General features: G+C 46.3%; 1 protein-coding gene across 2 annotated transcripts in view; it reads right to left on the reverse strand.

The window, feature by feature from the left end:
• The window catches only part of LOC130298404 (uncharacterized), a 39,305-nt gene extending 23,143 nt beyond the window's left edge, over window positions 1-16,162 (reverse strand). The window contains exons 1-2 of one of the 2 annotated variants that reach the window (XR_008849782.1): window positions 12,968-16,162; window positions 12,429-12,881 (exon numbers count right to left, since the gene is read on the reverse strand). Coding sequence is in view for 1 of the 2 variants with exons in the window: in XM_056551323.1 (XP_056407298.1) it covers window positions 12,968-13,092 (125 nt within the window). In the remaining variant the exon portion in view is untranslated. Of the gene's footprint in view, window positions 1-12,428; window positions 12,882-12,967 lie in introns of those variants that run through there. The other variant, XM_056551323.1, reaches the window with a different exon arrangement.
• Between the last annotated feature and the right edge of the window lie 1,686 nt (window positions 16,163-17,848).

Here is a 17,848-nt window from a genome sequence, read left to right on the forward strand (position 1 = left end):
GCCCTGCTCCTGTCACTAGCCCAGATGTTGCTGAGACCCTGGGGGATGGTGTGTTGGATGAGGAGATTAGGAGGATTCGCGAAGAGGAAGGCAAAGAGGCTGATCTTTTCTGATTCCTCCCACTATAAAAGTGTGGATGAGGAGGGGAGGGAAAGGCCGAAAAAAGACAAGGGCAAAAAAGTTGTAAAGGGGAAGTCTCAGTCCTCTATTTCAGGTGCTAAAGGCCAGGTCCTAAAAGGAAGCTTACCTGCCCCCCTTCTGATTGACCTATCGAACAGGTACCTTGTCCTTGATACCATCTCCTCCCCCTCATTGGAGGGGGGTGGCGAGGATGGGGTGCCTGAGGGATTGGAGCCTCTAGGGGGAACTGGGTCCTGTCCTGTTGAGGCATCTTCCTCGGAGGGCAGGGCTAACTCAGGGCCAGATGGAGATGGGAGCCAGATGGACCAGTCTGAGTCAAAAAAGAGATCTAAAGAAAGTAATAATGCTCCTTCTTCTTCAGGGGATGAGGCGGTGAAGAAGAAGGGCAAGAAAAAATAATGGGTAAGGCCGTCTAACTCAATTACCCAGGATGGCAGCACTCACCCCATTGACGCTGGCATCTATTAATTGTGCCAGTATAAAGTCTGATACGGCTAGATTCGCAGCCTTTGATTTTCTCGGCCGTGTTGAAGCCGACATTTTCTTTTTACAGGAGACCAGGTTGTCAGATCTAGCCTCTCTGGTGAAAGCCAGAAGAGAGTGGAGGCGCGGCCCCTCCCACTGGTCTCTTGTGGCTGAGCCGTATAGTGGGGTGGCGGTCCTTTTTACCGCTCCGGTCGAATGCAGACGGGTCATTGAGTTAGAAATGGGGAGGTGCCTGATCTTAGATGTCTTCATGAAGGGACAAGAGCTCCGGCTCATTAACATCTACACCCCACAAACAAAGTGGGGCCGTAAGGATCTCTTTATGAGGATTAAGCCCTTTCTTTTTACTAGCCGGCAAGTGATCTTTGGAGGGGACTTCAATAATGTCACGAGGTCCCAAGATAGGAGAGGTTCCAATGATCGGCTGGCTTATGACTGTGTGGCCCTTAGTAATATAGTCAGGGAAGCTCGCCTAGAGGATGCCCACATCCGGAGCCCCTCAGGCCACGCGGGTTTCACCTTTCATCGAGGTAGCAGCAGGTCTAGGATAGACAGGTTTTATTTAAAGGAGGAAGCCGTCTCTTCCGCAGTGTCCGTGGTTGAGGTGGAGTTCTCCGACCACTGTATGATTTTGTTTTCCCTGAATGTTTCAGAGACCCCCCGGATGGGAAAAGGTTATTGGAAGCTGAATTTGTCCCTCCTGGAGGAAACAGAGATAAGACAGTCCTTTGAGGATTTTCTTCAAAGTCAGGTACCTTTACTGGACTTTTGTAGTAGTAAGTCTGAGTGGTGGGAGATATTCAAGAAGCAGGTTGCGGGGTTCTTCCGCCAGCTCTCGAGCCTCAGGTCCCTAAACAGGTATCGCCTGTATCAGGGACTGAGGAGGAAACTCGAGCTTCTCGTCTCGACTGGAGGTAGCCGAGAGGATATCTCCAGAGTGAAGTCCTTGCTGATGAGGTGTCAGTACGATAGGCAAGCATCTTTGGTTTTTGAGAGGGATTACGGGAAGTACCGCTCGCCCGACCCTTACAGGAACTGCAAGATGTCAGTGAGTAGTAAAGTAGTCTCAGGACTGATTGATAGTACGGGATCTCTGAATCGGTCCAGATCAGGGATCCTGGAGGTCGTCAGATCCTTCTACTCGCACCTACAGACAGGAAGCTTCTGGCCAAGATACTGTTTAATCGGCTGGTGAAGTTTGCACCCCGGCTCCTTTCGGGGGCTCAGCACTGCTCTGTTCCAGGCCGAAGCACCTTAAGTGCTGTCCTCAGTGTCAGGGAGGCAGTGGAGCGGAGTAGTGCGGGTCTCTGGAAGGGGTACTTACTTTTCCTTGGATCAGGCCAAAGCATTTGATCGAGTGAACCATGACTACCTCTGGTCCGTCCTCCTGAGATATGGCTTACCGTGTACTTTTTTTTTTTAAAACTTTATTTATAAATTTTCATATAACAAGAACAACAGTAAGGTCCTCAATGTATGATGTATAAAACAAGGAATGAGAGACCACCAATACAGTCATAATCATAATACACATATCATAATACACAAATCAGAGTGAGATACATCGTGCATATACGAGTAGCTAATCCATGACCCTAATTGAGGTCGAACATCTGTCCGTCCACTGGGACAGGGTAGCTATACGGCTATTAGAAGCCCCACACCTCTTCGCTATCAATCCCTCCAACACGAGGTTACTATGCACCTCCGCCAGAATGGCAGGAAGACCCGGCACCCCAGTCGACTTCCACCTCCGAGCAATGTGAGCCCTCACAACTATCAGAATATGATATAAAACGGTCATATAATGCGGGGGAACTTGTTCTAGGGACAGAAATAGTAGTGCACTCTCTGGGCCCCATGGGAAGGGGCAATCCACTAGGTTGTCCAATAACTTCTTAATTTCGGTCCAAAGAGGTGCAATTAACGGGCAAGTCCACCACACGTGTAGTAAGGTACCACTTTCTCGGTTACATCGCCAACATACTGGGGAGGTGGTAGGGTATATTTTAGCCAGACGAACCGGCGTGTAGTACCATCGGTATAGGAGTTTCCTAGAAGCCTCGAAATGATTAACACATTTAGAATATTTTTTGTGCAAGTCAAAGACAAAGCTCCACTGCTCAGCCGTGAATCTGCGTGCCAGGTCCTCCTCCCATCTGGACTTAAACGTAGTGTCCACTTCCCCCTCCTCCTCAGTCAAAGCTACATAAGCAAGGGAGATACCCCTAGTAGAGGAGTCCCTGCACAGAAAATGATGTTCATACGCAGTGCGAGGTCGAGAGCTATCCCAAGTGAGGGATCTCAAAAAATGTCTAAGCCTCAAATATTTGTAAAAGTCTTTCTGCGATATAGAGAATATGCGTACAATATCAGTGAAAGGCATTAACCCATTAGCATCGCTAATCAATGCCACCGTGAGGATACCCGCATCTATCCAGGGCTTAAAATCTATATCTAGAATATAGTCTCCTATAGCAGCTAAAGGGATATCCTTCACTCTAGGTGGACAAAGACTTTTAATTCGCGCCACCTTACTCCACAACCTGATAGCAGCCGCAATAGTAGAGAAAGGAGAAGAGGGAGCAAAGGTAGGGTTAAAGCGCAATGCCCAAAGAAAGTTATTAAAATTAGAGACATTGAGGACAGCAGCTTCAATATCTACCCACAGGGGGGGAGCGTCCTGCCACCACCATTTTTTAAGCTGATCGAGTAGAACAGCGTGATAGTACATTTTAAGGTTCGGCACCCCCATACCCCCCTCATGTACAGGGCGATACAATATATTCGCACCAACCCTAGGATGCTTACCATCCCAAATAAATCGTAAGAGCATTCTCTGTAGTTGTGAGAGGAAGGAGGCAGGTACTATCATCGGCAGGCATCTAAAAAAATATAAAATTTTAGGGAGCAGCATCATCTTAGCAGTGGCAACACGTCCCGCCCAAGAGACAGGGAGCCTAGAGAAGTGATCAATTTCTTTGGTAAGCAGGGACTTCATAACAGCAAAATTAGAAGCAATTGTCTTATCAGGTAACGCAGTAAGGACTATGCCTAGGTAAGGAATCTGGTCAGTGACCCATTGGAAGGGATATTTAGCTTGTAGTACTCGCTGTTGCTCAGTGGGTATCTGCAATGGCAAGATACACGACTTTGTGGGGTTAATCTTATAAAAGCTAACCCGACTAAAGGCATCAATAATATCCATAACTGGGCCTAAAGAGCTCAGGGGGTTGGAGAGACTAATGATAACATCGTCGGCGAATAAGCCAATCCTGTGGTCTACTTTACCTATTTGAATGCCCGCAATGTTTGGGGAGTCCCTGATGGATTGAGCAAGCGGTTCCATAACTAAGGTAAATATAAGGGGGGATAGTGGGCACCCCTGTCTAGTCCCATTGCTAAGTGAGAAACTATTAGAAAGGGTACCCATCGTGTAAATTCTAGCAGATGGGAGCGTATATAGTGCCATAATGGCGGATTCCAAAGAGTGGGGAAAACCAAACTTACGCAGCACACTTCGCAAATATCCCCAGTGCACTCGATCGAACGCCTTCTCCGCATCAAGGGATAGCAAGAGAGAAGGCGTCCGATCGGAATGCGCCTTTGTGATGATGTCGAGAAAGCGTCTCGTACCATCCACCGTTTGACGACCCTTGACGAAGCCAACCTGGTCCCTGTGAATTAGGTCCGGCAGAACCCTATTCAACCTGGCAGCAAGAGCCAGAGCATACAGTTTAATATCACTATTTAGGAGAGAGATTGGTCTGTAATTTAGGGTAGAGTCCAATGGCTTACCAGGTTTAGGTATGGTAATGACCAGAGCATCCAACATCTCCTTAGGGGGCACACCGTTCTCCTTAATACTGTTAAAGGCTCTGGTCAAAAAAGGAGCTACAGAGGGGCCAAATCGCTTATAAAATTCATTTGTAATACCATCAGGGCCAGGTGACTTCGAGGGCTTGAGGGAACGCACACATTCAAGAATTTCTTCTGTGGAGAAGGGAGAACAAAGATCAGATGCTTGGTCCGCGGACAGAGAGGGGAGGGACATAGAGGACAGAAAAGAAGAGATAGCTGCTTCATCAGGCTGTGGAGTAGCAATATCATGTTGAAGATTGTACAATTTACTATAAAAATCTGCAAAACAATTGGCTATACTTTGAGGGTCAGTAACTATAGAACCATCAGATTTAGTAAGGAAGGGGATTCTCCCCTTATCCTGACGTTTTTTAAGTTGTTTAGCCAGTATAGAGCCAGATCTATTACCCTGCCAATACCATGTCATTTTAAGCCTTCTCAGTGCTATCTCATAGCTGTGTAAGGAGAGGGAGTGTAGGGTAGCACTAACCTGAGAAATTTCTCCTACTAGTGATGGAGAGTACGAGGTCTTATTACGCCTATGCAAGTCCGCAAGGCGCTGTTGGAGTTCTAGTGTTTTGGTCTGGCGGAGCTTCCTGTCATAGGCAGTTTGGCTAATAAAGTGGCCCCTAATTGTAGCCTTAAACGCACACCAAAGCATGGGGTCTGTAACATCACCAGTATCATTAATGCGGAAGTAGGCATCAACCGCCAACTTGGTCGCTTCAGAGTATTCAGGATTATGGAGTATCAGTGGGTTAAGTCTCCAAATATAGGTCGGGCGGGTGCTATGCGATTCTTTAATGGTTATACTTATGGGGGAATGGTCCGACCATTCTATGGGCATAATTTGGGCCTCTGAAACCAATGATAGGAGAGAGTGGGAGGTAAGGGCGTAATCTATTCTGGTGTATATCTTATGTACATGAGAAAAGAAGGTGAAGTCCCTTTCCGTGGGGTGGGATATACGCCAAACATCATATAGGTCATTTTGGGACACACTAGTGAAGAAACCTGTGGGTTCTTTTTTCAAACTGGGCGAAGTAGAATCTACACTAGGCCACATGGTCATATTAAAATCTCCTAGCAGTAGGCAGTGTCCCTTTCTCAAGGACTCCAATTTGCGCAAGAATGCCCTGAGGAAGGTACACTGTTTCGCATTAGGCGCATATAAGGAGCCTAAGGTATATTGAACATTGTTTAGTAAGCACACAATAATTATAAAACGACCTCTATCGTCTATCACGGAGTGCTGGACAGTAACCGTCAGGGTGTTCTTAAATGCAATCGCCACTCCTCCCTTTTTGTGAACAGCATGCGCTTGATAGATATGTGGATATCTCTTATTTTGGAGTCTATGGGCATCTAGGGCTAATAAATGGGATTCTTGTATACAGAGGACATCTGCCGCCAGGCGTCTAGCCTCCTTCCACACCAGAGACCTTTTATACGGAGAGTTAAGACCCCGCACATTCATAGACACAACCTTAATAACCATAGTTAAAGTATACATGAACGCAAAGCAGAACCATTAGCACAGTAAACTGAAAGGGAGTAGGTACTCCCGTCGAAGATGATACAACTACACTTAGCAGCTCGCAAGAGGAGCCTCTCATATCCATTATTAGAGAAAGTGAGTGATGGAGGACCAACAGGACAGAAAACAAGTAAACAGAACAAACAACAAAGAACAAATAAATTGAGCAAGCAGTAGTAAAGACCATGTGGTAGGTCTTAATGGGGGTAGGAAAGTACATTCGACTGCAGTTAGGCCGAATGTTTAAGCATTCAGGAAAAGTATCCAGAGCACTAAGAGGATAAGTAACCCCAAAGATGGGGAGGGATACCCCAGTCGCAAGCCAGTGAGACAAGTCGGACAGGCCTGTCCAAAGGCAGAGGAACAGTTCATGTCTTGATTTTCTTCTTGCGGTGGGAGACAACCTTCCATTCTTCAGCTATCTTTGCAGCATGTGGTATGTCCAGGGACCTCTGAGCAGTTGAATCAACAGGCAAGTTCCATTCCGCACACAGTTGCAGAAGGGTCTCCGGGGAAGAGACCACATGTTTGGACCCCTTATTGGTGATAATCAATTTCACAGGGAATCCCCATTTATAAGGGATCCCTTTTTCTCTGAGAGCTTTAGTCCCTGCACTGAACTCACGTCTCCCGGCTAGAGTGGCAGCAGAAAGATCCGTGAAAAGTTGGAGTCCCGAATACCCCTCTGGTAGGGAGGGTGAGGAGCGCGCCACCAACATTAATTGCTCCTTAATATGGTAAAAGTGAAGGCGCAGAATCACATCCCTCGGTGTAGCAGCAGGTAGGGTTTTGGGCTTAGGAAGCCTGTGGACTCTGTCCATCAGCAGATCTAGGGTGGAGGCCTGAGGCAACAACAATGCAAAATAATTCGTTAGGAAGGTGTTGAGGTCCTCCGTTTTCACAGACTCCGGCACCCCTCTCACCCTTAGATTGTTTCGGCGAGACCTGTCCTCCATATCAGCTATCTTAAGTTGAAGAGCGGCAACCTCATCCTCCAGGCCATTAGCTAAGTCCACTACTTCATTATGAGAAGAGGTGAGTTCCGCCATCTTGTTCTCAATGTGCGATGTGCGGTGCCCAAGAGAGGAGATCTCATGCTGTATATTGGACACGGCTGCCTTAATGTCACCCTGAATGGAGGTGTGTAACTCAGCAAGAAGCCCCCTCATAATAGGTTCAGTTAGGGGCGCCGACGGAGAGCTCCCATCAGGGCCTCCCGGGCCTCTAGTATGCAGTGTCCCCGCACCCAGTGGCTTGGAGGAGATCGGGGAAAACGTTACCTGCGGGTCCTGCTGCACCGAGGGTGACCAGCCTGTCAGGAGAATTGGAGGAGTTGAAGGAGAAGCCTCCAGGGCGCAGCCCGTCTGGGAGGATGAAGACGCTGGTGAGGCACTTCCAGTAGCCGGAGACGCTGACCCGCACTGAGCCGCGCCATCTTGTGAGGCCTCTGCAGCAGGAAAGAACGCCGTGAGCTTCAGTGGGCTCTTTTTCCCTCGCCTCCGGGTCATCATCAGGTGCCCCGATAGTTCAGGTACCGGTGGGCACAATTGCTGTAGCGATATGCTCAGGATCAATGCTGTGTAGCCGCTGTTAGGCCTGGGCTGCAGCGGAGCACAAGGTTTATGCGACCGCCGCCATGCACTGCAGGACACGCCCCCCCGGCTTACCGTGTACTTTTGTTAATTGGCTTAAGATCTTGTATGCAGGGGCAGAGAGTTTCCCGCTGGTGAACGGGTGGTCTGGCCGCTCTTTGAGGTGGGGTCTGGAGTCCGTCAGGGTTGTCCTTTGAGCCCGCTCTTATATGTATTTGCGATCGATCCCTTCCTTAGGAGGGTGAGTTGCGGACCATTGGCGGGAGTCAGGATGATTCTGGCGGAGCCGGGTGTCGCCCAGAGAGTGGTGGCGTACGCTGATGATGTCACCATTTTCCTCTCCTCGAGAGAGGAGGCCGATGTGGTGATGTCGGAAGTGGACCGCTACTCGGAGGCATCCGGGTCTAAGATCAACCAGGATAAGTGTGAGTCTCTGGCTGGGAGGGGGAGACCCCACGTTTGATCTCCCGGACACCCTTCCAGGGCCCCAAGACTCAGCAAAAGTTTTGGGCATCACATTCGGCCAGGATGATTATCCCACCAAAAACTGGGATGGTAAGCTCCAGGATGCCACTCAGAGGGTGGACCAATGGAAGGGTTGGTCTATGACCCTCAGGGAAAGGGTACACCTGATCAAATCGTACCTGCTCCCCTTGTTTATCTATCTGGGCAGCGTATGTATTTTACCAGAGGCTTACTACACTAGGGTCTACAGCCTGTTTTTCCAACTGTTATGGGGGAACAGGTTGAACCTAGTCAAGAGGGAGGTTACGTACCGCACGAAGAGACTAGGGGGTTTATCTATGGTAAACCCTGTGGTGTTCTTAACGAACACCTTCTTGAAAGCCAACATTGCAAACCTCTGGTCAGAGAGGGCTCCTCCGTGGGTACTCTCCTGCAGGGAATGGTTTCGGCCTTTCTTCCAGGAATGGGAGACAGGAGGGCAAGTGAAGGACCTCCGTACACCACATGGATATCTTCCGGCTTACGCTACCCCGACTCTGAAGGCGATACGTCGGTGGGGTCTGGGAGTGTGGGAGATCAGGACCCAGTCAAGGCAGTTCCTTGACAAACGGGTTCTGTTGACCCACTTCCAGAAGCCTCTGGCGCTCAGGGACTGCCCAGGTCGGGATCTGACGGTGGGATTGCATCTTTTAAATATGAAAAGGATCCCCCAGAAGTTTTGGGACTTGGCCTGGCGCTGCTTTCAGGGGAAGCTATATGTGAGGGACAACCTGAAGTACAGGAACTCTGATGACCGGGGATGTCCCCGAGAAGAGTATGGGGACACGCTGGAAAGCATGGACCACTTCCTGCTTCATTGTCCCTTTAATATAGGGGTTTACAACAGGGTGGGTGCTTCCATCGGCTGGAGTCAACTTGCCGGCCTTTCCTATCCGGAGTGGGCTTATGGGGCATTCAGGAACCTGGGTGGCCGTGATCGGGGCACTTTATTCTTAGTTAGCTTAGTGGTTAGGTACTACACGTGGAATGCACGGTGCTTAGTATCGACCCAACAGAAAGTCCTCTCCGAGGTGGAGGCATGTAGGAACATCACTGGTGACCTCGGGAAGATCAGGTCTTTGGAGTATGGCAGTCTTGGTACCAGTAGGGCTTCTCTCCTGTGGAGAGGGTTTTCTTTTGATGTACCTTAATTTTGGTTAGGGACAGTATATAGATGTTAGGGTGAGTATAGGGTCAGTTTTATGAAGGGATAGCGATAGGGTTAGAAGTAAGGTTCATAGGGTAAGCATTTTGAAACTTAGTTTTATCAGGATTGCCATCCTTCTTCCTGGTGGTGGGCTATGCATGTCACTCTAGCTTTTTGTTTTGTTTTCTGTAATTTGAATGTAAAGGGCTTGCAGGCAACCAATCTTGGGCCTGGTGGGGGTTTGAAGTACTGTATTACTTTGTTTTTCATATTATTTCTGTGGTTGTAGTGAATTAGTACATTGTTGAGTTAGTTAATAATAGTGGGGGGGGGGATTAATTTTAAGTTGGGTGGGGGTTGTTGGGGGGAGGGGGTGATGCTTTGGGTCTGACTTGGGTCAGTTTATGGACAATGACTGTTTCAGTAAAAAAAAAATAAAAAAACACTGTGATACACGAACTCTGACCATGTCCAGTGGGAGTGGTGTGGGTGATGGGAGAGTTCATAGTGTAGGTTATTTTTCTTTAGGTTTTATTCTTGTTTACATGTATTTCATAAGTATAAATAGTTTTATGTATTTTTGTATAGTGTTATACCTCATTGTTGGGTAAAGGCAGTCGGACCAGCTTTTAGTTGATATTATTGTGTTTATTTTTTCCCCCTTATGGTAATGTATCCATGCATGTGTGTGTTACTATAGTTTAAAGAGAAGGGAAAGGAGAAAGGGGAAAAAATAAATAAATAAATGAAATTTCCAAGTTGGAATTATTTTTAGTTATGGCAATAAGCCCTCTTTTTATTATAATTTTTTTTATTTTTTTTTACTTTATTTTATTTTTTTATTTTTTTCGTTGTTATGATCTAATATGTATTGTGAGTATTGGTTGTTGTCTGTGTGTAAAATTAATGGTATTTCCAAGATGGAATTATTTTATTTATTTCCTTATTATTTTTATGGCAGTTAGCCCTATTTATTTTTGTTTAATGCATTTTGTGTATGGTATGTGGGGATAAGTTTCCTATTCGGATGTTTTCAGTTAAAACTTAATTAAGGAAAGCTATATTTATGTTTTGTTGGTAATTAATGTGTGTGTGTATGTGTGTTTGGAAGGATAATAGGTAAGAATTAGTAGTATCAGGCATTATTTGGTAGTTGAGTTAAGCTGGGCTGGTTGGTTAGGTAGGTCCTTTTATTCTGTAACAAAGAGTTTATATTTGTTACTTTTTCATCCTTATGTTTCAGCTGATTAAGCATTGTATTTGTGTTTTGTAAAAGTTTTATATTTTTCTAATAAAAAGAGTTCCAGCTGTAGCAAAACTCCCAGCATGCCAGGACAGTCAATGGCTATGCCGATGTGCTGGCCCCTGTATTCTCTGTGCAGTGATGACAACAGGGTGCCGCAACCGAGATCACGGGGGTCCTTTGGAGAGGGGATAAGATGTCTTGGTGCGTAGTACCCCTTTAAGAGGGAAAAACATGATATATATTTAACCCCAAACCAAATGTACCTTATTTTTATTTTCTACCTAATGTACATAAAGACCGAAAAAAAAAACACCTGGTCGTCCGATAGTTGCCAGATGTTTATCTGAATATATAGACCATCAGTTACAGAAATGTGCGGTGTCTTTACCAGCATACCTCAGAGATAAATGGGCGTTTATTAACCCTATTGAAAGATATCATACGGGAAGAGGACTATATGTGGGCAACGCTAGATATTGCTTCATTATATAGTAACATCCCACATGACAGAGGAGTGGAAGCTGTGTGATCTTTTTTAGTGGAAGATCCCTTGATGCCCATACATCAGAGGAACTTCATTTTGGAGGCCATTAAAGGAGTAGTGCAGTGTTGAAAAACATCCCCTATCCCAAGGATAGGGGATACATTTCAGATTGTGGGGTGTCCGACTGCTGGGGGGCCCCGTGATCTCCTGTACGGGGCCCTGGCTCGCTGGCCAGATAGCGCGTGTTGACTAGTGTTGAGCAGCATAGGCCATATTCGAATTCGCGATATTTCGCGTATATATGGACAAATATTCGTCATATATTCGCTAAATTCGCATATTCGTAATATTCGCGTAATATTTTTGCATATGCGAAAATTTGCATAAATGAAAATGTGCATAAGCAAATTTTCCCATATGCGAAAATTCATACGCCAGTCTCACACAGTAGTATTAGAGCCTTCTTTACACCACACAAGCTGGAAGCAGAGAGGGATGATCACTGTGATGTGTATTGTGAAAAAAAAAAAAACAATATTCGTAATTTCGAATATATAGTGCTATATTGGCGAATATTCGCGAATTCGCGCATTGCGAATATTTGCGAGCAACACTAGTGTTGACCACCAGACGAAGGGGCAGCCGACACGCCCCCTCAAAAAAAGCGCTATGGCAGAGCCAGAGATATCCAAAGGCAGCGCTGCATCAGTCCCCCCAAAAAATGTGAGTTCCTGGATTTAAATATCTATATTCAGGATGGCTGTTCGCATACTGCCAACTATTTTAAGGAGGTGGATGCAAACAGATACCTCGACTTTAACAGTTGCCATCTTAAATAATGGAAGAAGAACATTCCATTAGGTCAAATGAAAAGAATCCGAAGGAATTGTTCTTCCACACAAAAATACCTACAACAACTAGAGAACCTGGAGGATCGTTTTAAACAAAAAGGGTATCCCAAACCCCTTATACAAGGAGCACGCCAGAGAGTGGACGAATTAGAACAAAGTGCTTGCTTGAAAAATAATAAACAGGGTAATGCAGAGGGGGGTTATAATGATGAATTTGATTCTGTTTTTCTAACTAGGTATTACACTTCACACACCAATATTTTTTTATTATTTTTTTTATTTTTTTTTGTATAGGTAATATCACCAGCTCATATTATTGTGTCATGATTACTGGCACCATATGTAGTCCCCCAGTTATTCTTCTTTAGATGTTTTCCGTGTCCTGTGCAGTATCTCTCCCAGAAGTCCACTTGATGGCCCCCGTGGTGGTCTACACCCCGAAGTCATCAATTTTTACTCTAAGAGAGAGTGTGCAGCTGTTTCTGGAAACGGTCAACAATAACCTCTGCATGGTGGAATAATAGGTCACGATGTTTATCAGGATCAGTAGAAGCATCACCCACTCGATGATTATGATGGGGATTTCACGGATCTCGTCCCAGTCTTCATCATTATGGAATAATTCCTTTAATGTTTCATATCCAAAATAGAAAACTACACAGACAAAAGTCAGGCCACAGCAGGTGCATCTACTATGGTGGATGACTTTTTTTTGCTCCTGGTAATTTATACATCTGGATGGACTGCCCAAGGTAGTATAAGGCTTCACATGTAATGGAAATTATCGTGCTGACAAAGTGTATCCTGGGATATTCTTCGGGGGACAATACATGCATAACAGCTGTGGAAAAACAGGAGGCCCACACAATGGCCAGCAGGATCCTCTGGATCAGGACCTGATGACCCCTGAACTCTTCAGTATGCATAACCATATACTTATAAATAAGAAAGGTTAGTACCAAAGTGCCAATGGACATCCCTATGAATCCAATTCTGAATAATATGCTTTCGGGAAAGACATTTCCCACGTCACTGTGAAGGAAAAGAAACCAATGTTATTATGGATATTTCCTCACTCCCAACCCATGAAATAAGAATCATGTGCTTGTTTATCTTACCTGATGCTCATCAGTGGCGAGGCTGCATGGCCGAGGACGACCGTCATGATGTAGCTGGTGGCAAGCCAGACCGCACACCAAAACGCCAACAGGAGGGGGACGAACCCCAGTCCTTTTAGCTCCATTTCAGACAAGTAGAAGAAGAAGACGCTAATCTCACTAATCGCACTGGAACTGACTGAAGGCTCGGGCGGCTGTCAGTGGAATGTCAGGCCTCCAGCTGTCTATGACATCACATGTGACATGTCAGAATGACTGCTTGTTTCTTTGAGCTGCCATGATTTAGTATCTGCTATAGACAGAACCTGATGTTTTTACTATGGACCTTACAGACCTCAGAACCCAAGTAATTAGTGCAGGGGCTCCATTTTGATCATCTCATATTTCACATTATTTGAGTTCCAGGGCTCAGATACATTTGCACCCTCTATAGCAGTGGTCTTCAAGCTGTGAACCCCCAACCGCTGCAGAACCACAACTCCCAGCATGCCGAGACAGCAACTTCGCATAAGGAAATAGTCTAATTAAACTTTTCTTATATATAGAATCCCTGAAATCTCCAATCTCTCCTTTTATTGGTTTATGATCTGTGTTACTTATTTGTTAAAAACAATGTTTCTGATTGTCTTCCCCCCACACACTTATGGGCTATCTCTTCAAACGACTTTATTTGACCTAAAGCGTATAATTGATTGAGAGTGAATCTTTAATTTTAAGGAATTCTTTAAGTGCTTTATTTGACCATAATGAAGTAAAGTCAAATCTCCATGTGATTTTAAACATTTTTTAAGTTCCTCCCATACTTAATTATCTAGATATGCATGGGTGTAGTTAGTATCCCAGCTTCCAAAATCTCAAAAATATCCTTATAACGACCCATTAGGGTATGTTCACACTACAGTGTGTGAATGGAATCTCCGCTCGCTGAATTCAGTGAGCGAAGATTCAGACTGGCAGCCGGCGGTGGCGGTAGGACCGGGCGGCACTGAGCCGTCACTATTGACAGCTATGCAGTGCTCGCGGACTTCCGTGCAAAGAATGAACATGTTCTTTCTTTGGGCGGAACAATTTCAGTGGCGCTGAAATTCCGCAGTGTGAACGGCTCTCGCGGAAACCCATTCACATTAATGTTAAGTTCACACCGCGGAATTCGGCTCTCGGAGTTCCGCCCGTGGAATTCGGCTTGCGGAATTCCGCCCGTGGATTTCCGCGGGAATTCCGTAGTGTGAACATACCCTTAGAGAGAAAAAATAGGACTACATTTTCCCTCCTTCTCATAATAGTCTGCAATTTTAGTGCTAAAAAGTACCTAAAAAAAAAAAAAGTGCCCAACCCCCATCGTGCTCAGCTAACGTTAAAGAAACATATTTCATTCTCGTGCTTTCCTGCCCCAAAGTAGTGAATTTAATAAAGAAATAAGAGCTTGGAACCATTTTTCTGATATCCATACAGTATAGAAACATAGAATGTGTCGGCAGATAAGAACCAATTGGCCCATCTAGTCTGCCCAATAATCTGAATCCTATCAATAGTCCCTGGCCCTATCTTATATGAAGGATAGCCTTATGCCTATCCCATGCATGTTTAAACTCCTTCACTGTATTTGCAGCGACTAGTGTTGCTCACGAATATTCGCAATTCAAATTTTAATCGCGAATATAGCATATTCGCGAATTTGCGAATATTGCAAATATAGCACTATATATTCATAATTACGAATATTCGCTTTTTTTGCGCATATGTGAAAATTTTTGCGCATATGCGCAAATTTGCGAATATTGAGCCCTCCCTTCATTAATGGTATAGAGAACTGTGACTAGTGCATCAACTCTGATTTTTTGCCCAATAAAACCAATAGGCTAATTGTGGTCTATGGGGATCTCACTGCATGTAAGATAAGCAGGACCGTCTCGGCAGTACAGTGGGATGGGAAACAGTCACTGGTTCGAGTCCCAGGGTGGACAGTGTTACAGTGTTGTGGTTAAACTTTACTTTCCTGGAAAAGCTGCTGAGTTGCCCATAGCAACCAATCAAATTGCTTCTTTCATTTTTCAGAGGCCTATTCAAAAATGAAAGAAGCGATCTGATTGGTTGCTAAGTATATAGTAAACATTCATATATGTGGTCAATATATAGTATACATTCATATATATGGGGGTCAGTATATAGTATACATTCATATGTGTGGTCAGTATATAGTATACATTCATATATGGGGGTCAGTATATAGTATACATTCATATATATGGGGGTCAGTATATAGTATACATTCATATATATGGGGGTCAGTATATAGTATACATTCATATGTGTGGTCAGTATATAGTAAACATTCATATATATGGGGGTCAGTATATAGTATACATTCATATATATGGGGGTCAGTATATAGTATACATTCATATATATGGGGTCAGTATAAAGTATACATTCATATATATGGGGGTCAGTATATAGTATACATTCATATATGGGGGTTAGTATATAGTATACATTCATATATATGGGGTCAGTATATAGTATACATTCATATATATGTGGTCAGTATATAGTATACATTCACATATATAGGGGTCAGTATATAATATACATTCATATATGGGGGTCAGTATATAGTATACATTCATATATACGGGGGTCAGTATATAGTATACATTCATATATATGTGGTCAGTATATAATATACATTCATATATGGGGGTCAGTATATAGTATACATTCATATATACGGGGGTCAGTATATAGTATACATTCATATATATGGGGGTCAGTATACAGTATACATTCATATATATGGGGTTTCAGTATATAATATACATTCATATATATGGGGTCAGTATATAGTATACATTCATATATATGGGGGTCAGTATATAATATACATTCATATATGGGGGTCAGTATATAGTATACATTCATATATACGGGGGTCAGTATATAGTATACATTCATATATATGTGGTCAGTATATAGTATACATTCATATATATGGGGGTCAGTATATAGCAGTGATTCCCAACCGCGGTGCCGCGGCACACGTGTGTGCCGTTCAGCACTGCCCGTGGTGCCGCTGGATTTTGCCGTGATTTTTTTTATTTTTTACTATTATTTTTTTTTAAATGTCCCGCCCCGGCCTGACGGCGCAGGGGGGAAGGGAAGTCTGCGTGCGCACTGCGCACACAGCGTCCCCCTCTATCTCCTGCGTTTCCTGTGTTCCCCTCCGTCCCCTGCGTCTGCCGCGTGACCCGTGTTCCCCTCCTTCCCCATCTGTTCCCTGTGTCCCCCGCATCCCCCTCCTTCACTCTCCGTCTCCTGTGTCCCCCTCCGTCCCCCTCTCCCTTGCGGCGCAGTGAGCCGGATATGGTGCCCTGGGGCGGAACGAGCTGCACCAGCGCCGTACTCCCGTGCCTCCTGTGGAACTGCAAGCTGTGCGGGCCGGCTTGCTTAAGGTACCGTACCCTTTCCACCCCTCTGTTCACCTTCTCAACCCTGTCTAAATCCCCCCACCGTCACCCAGGTCCACACTCTACCCCTCCCCCCCGACCCCGTCACTCATGTCCACCCCCCCTGTCAGCCACGTCTGCCTTGTTTACCTCCCTGTCCATCTCTATCACCCATGTCCACCCCCCCTGTCAGCCATATCTGCCTTGTTTACCTCCCTGTCCATCTCTATCACCCATGTAATCCCTCCCTGTCACCCATGTAATCCCTCCATGTCACCCATGTAATCCCCCCTGTTATCCATGTCCACCCTCCCTGTCACCCATGTCCACCCTCCAGTCACCCATGTGCACCCCCCCAGTCACCCATGTCCACCCCCCAAGTCACCCATGTCCACCCCCCCAGTCACCCATGTCCACCCCCCCAGTCACCCATTTCCACCCTCCCTGTCACCCATGTCCACCCTCCCTGTCACCCATGTCCACCCTCCCAGTCACCCATGTCCACCCCCCCAGTCACCCATGTCCACCCCCCCAGTCACCCATGTCCACCCCCCCGTCACCCATGTAATCCCTCCCTGTCACCCATGTAATCCCTCCCTGTCACCCATGTAATCCCCCCGTCACCCATGTCCACCCCCTCAGTCACCCATGTCCACCCCCTCAGTCACCCATGTAATCCCTCCCTGTCACCCATGTAATCCCTCCCTGTCACCCATATAATCCCTCCCTGTCACCCATGTAATCCCTCCCTGTCACCCATGTCCACCCCCCTGTCACCCATGTCCACCCCCCCTGTCACCCATATCCACCCCCCCTGTCACCCATGTCCACCCCCCCTGTCACCCATGTCCACCCTCCCTGTCACCCATGTCCACCCTCCCTGTCACCCATGTCCACCCTCCCCCGTCACCCATGTAATCCCTCCCCCGTCACCCATGTAATCCCTCCCCCGTCACCCATGTAATCCCTCCCCCGTCACCCATGTAATCCCTCCCCCGTCACCCATGTAATCCCTCCCCCGTCACCCATGTAATCCCCCCCGTCACCCATGTCCACCCCGTCACCCATGTCCACCCCGTCACCCATGTCCACCCCCACTCTGTCACCCATGTCCACCCTCCTGTTCACCCATCTGTCCCTTTGTTACCCCAGTCCACCCTTCTCTGTCACTCCTGTCCCTCTTTTACCCCCTTGTCCACCCCTCTGACCCCCTGTCTCCCCTCTCCACCCTCCTGTCACCCATGTCCACCCCCTGTCCACCCCTCTGTCACCCCTATGCCCCCGTCACCCATGTTCACTCTTCTACACCCATCTATCACCCTTGTACACCTCTCTACACCCCTCTGACACCCATTTACACTTCTCTACAACCCTCTGTCACCCATGTACACCCATCTGTCACCCATGTACACTCCTCTGTACCCCTCTGCCACCCATG

Source organism: Hyla sarda (assembly GCF_029499605.1).
Source record: "Hyla sarda isolate aHylSar1 chromosome 2 unlocalized genomic scaffold, aHylSar1.hap1 SUPER_2_unloc_8, whole genome shotgun sequence".
Lineage (NCBI taxonomy): Eukaryota > Metazoa > Chordata > Amphibia > Anura > Hylidae > Hyla > Hyla sarda.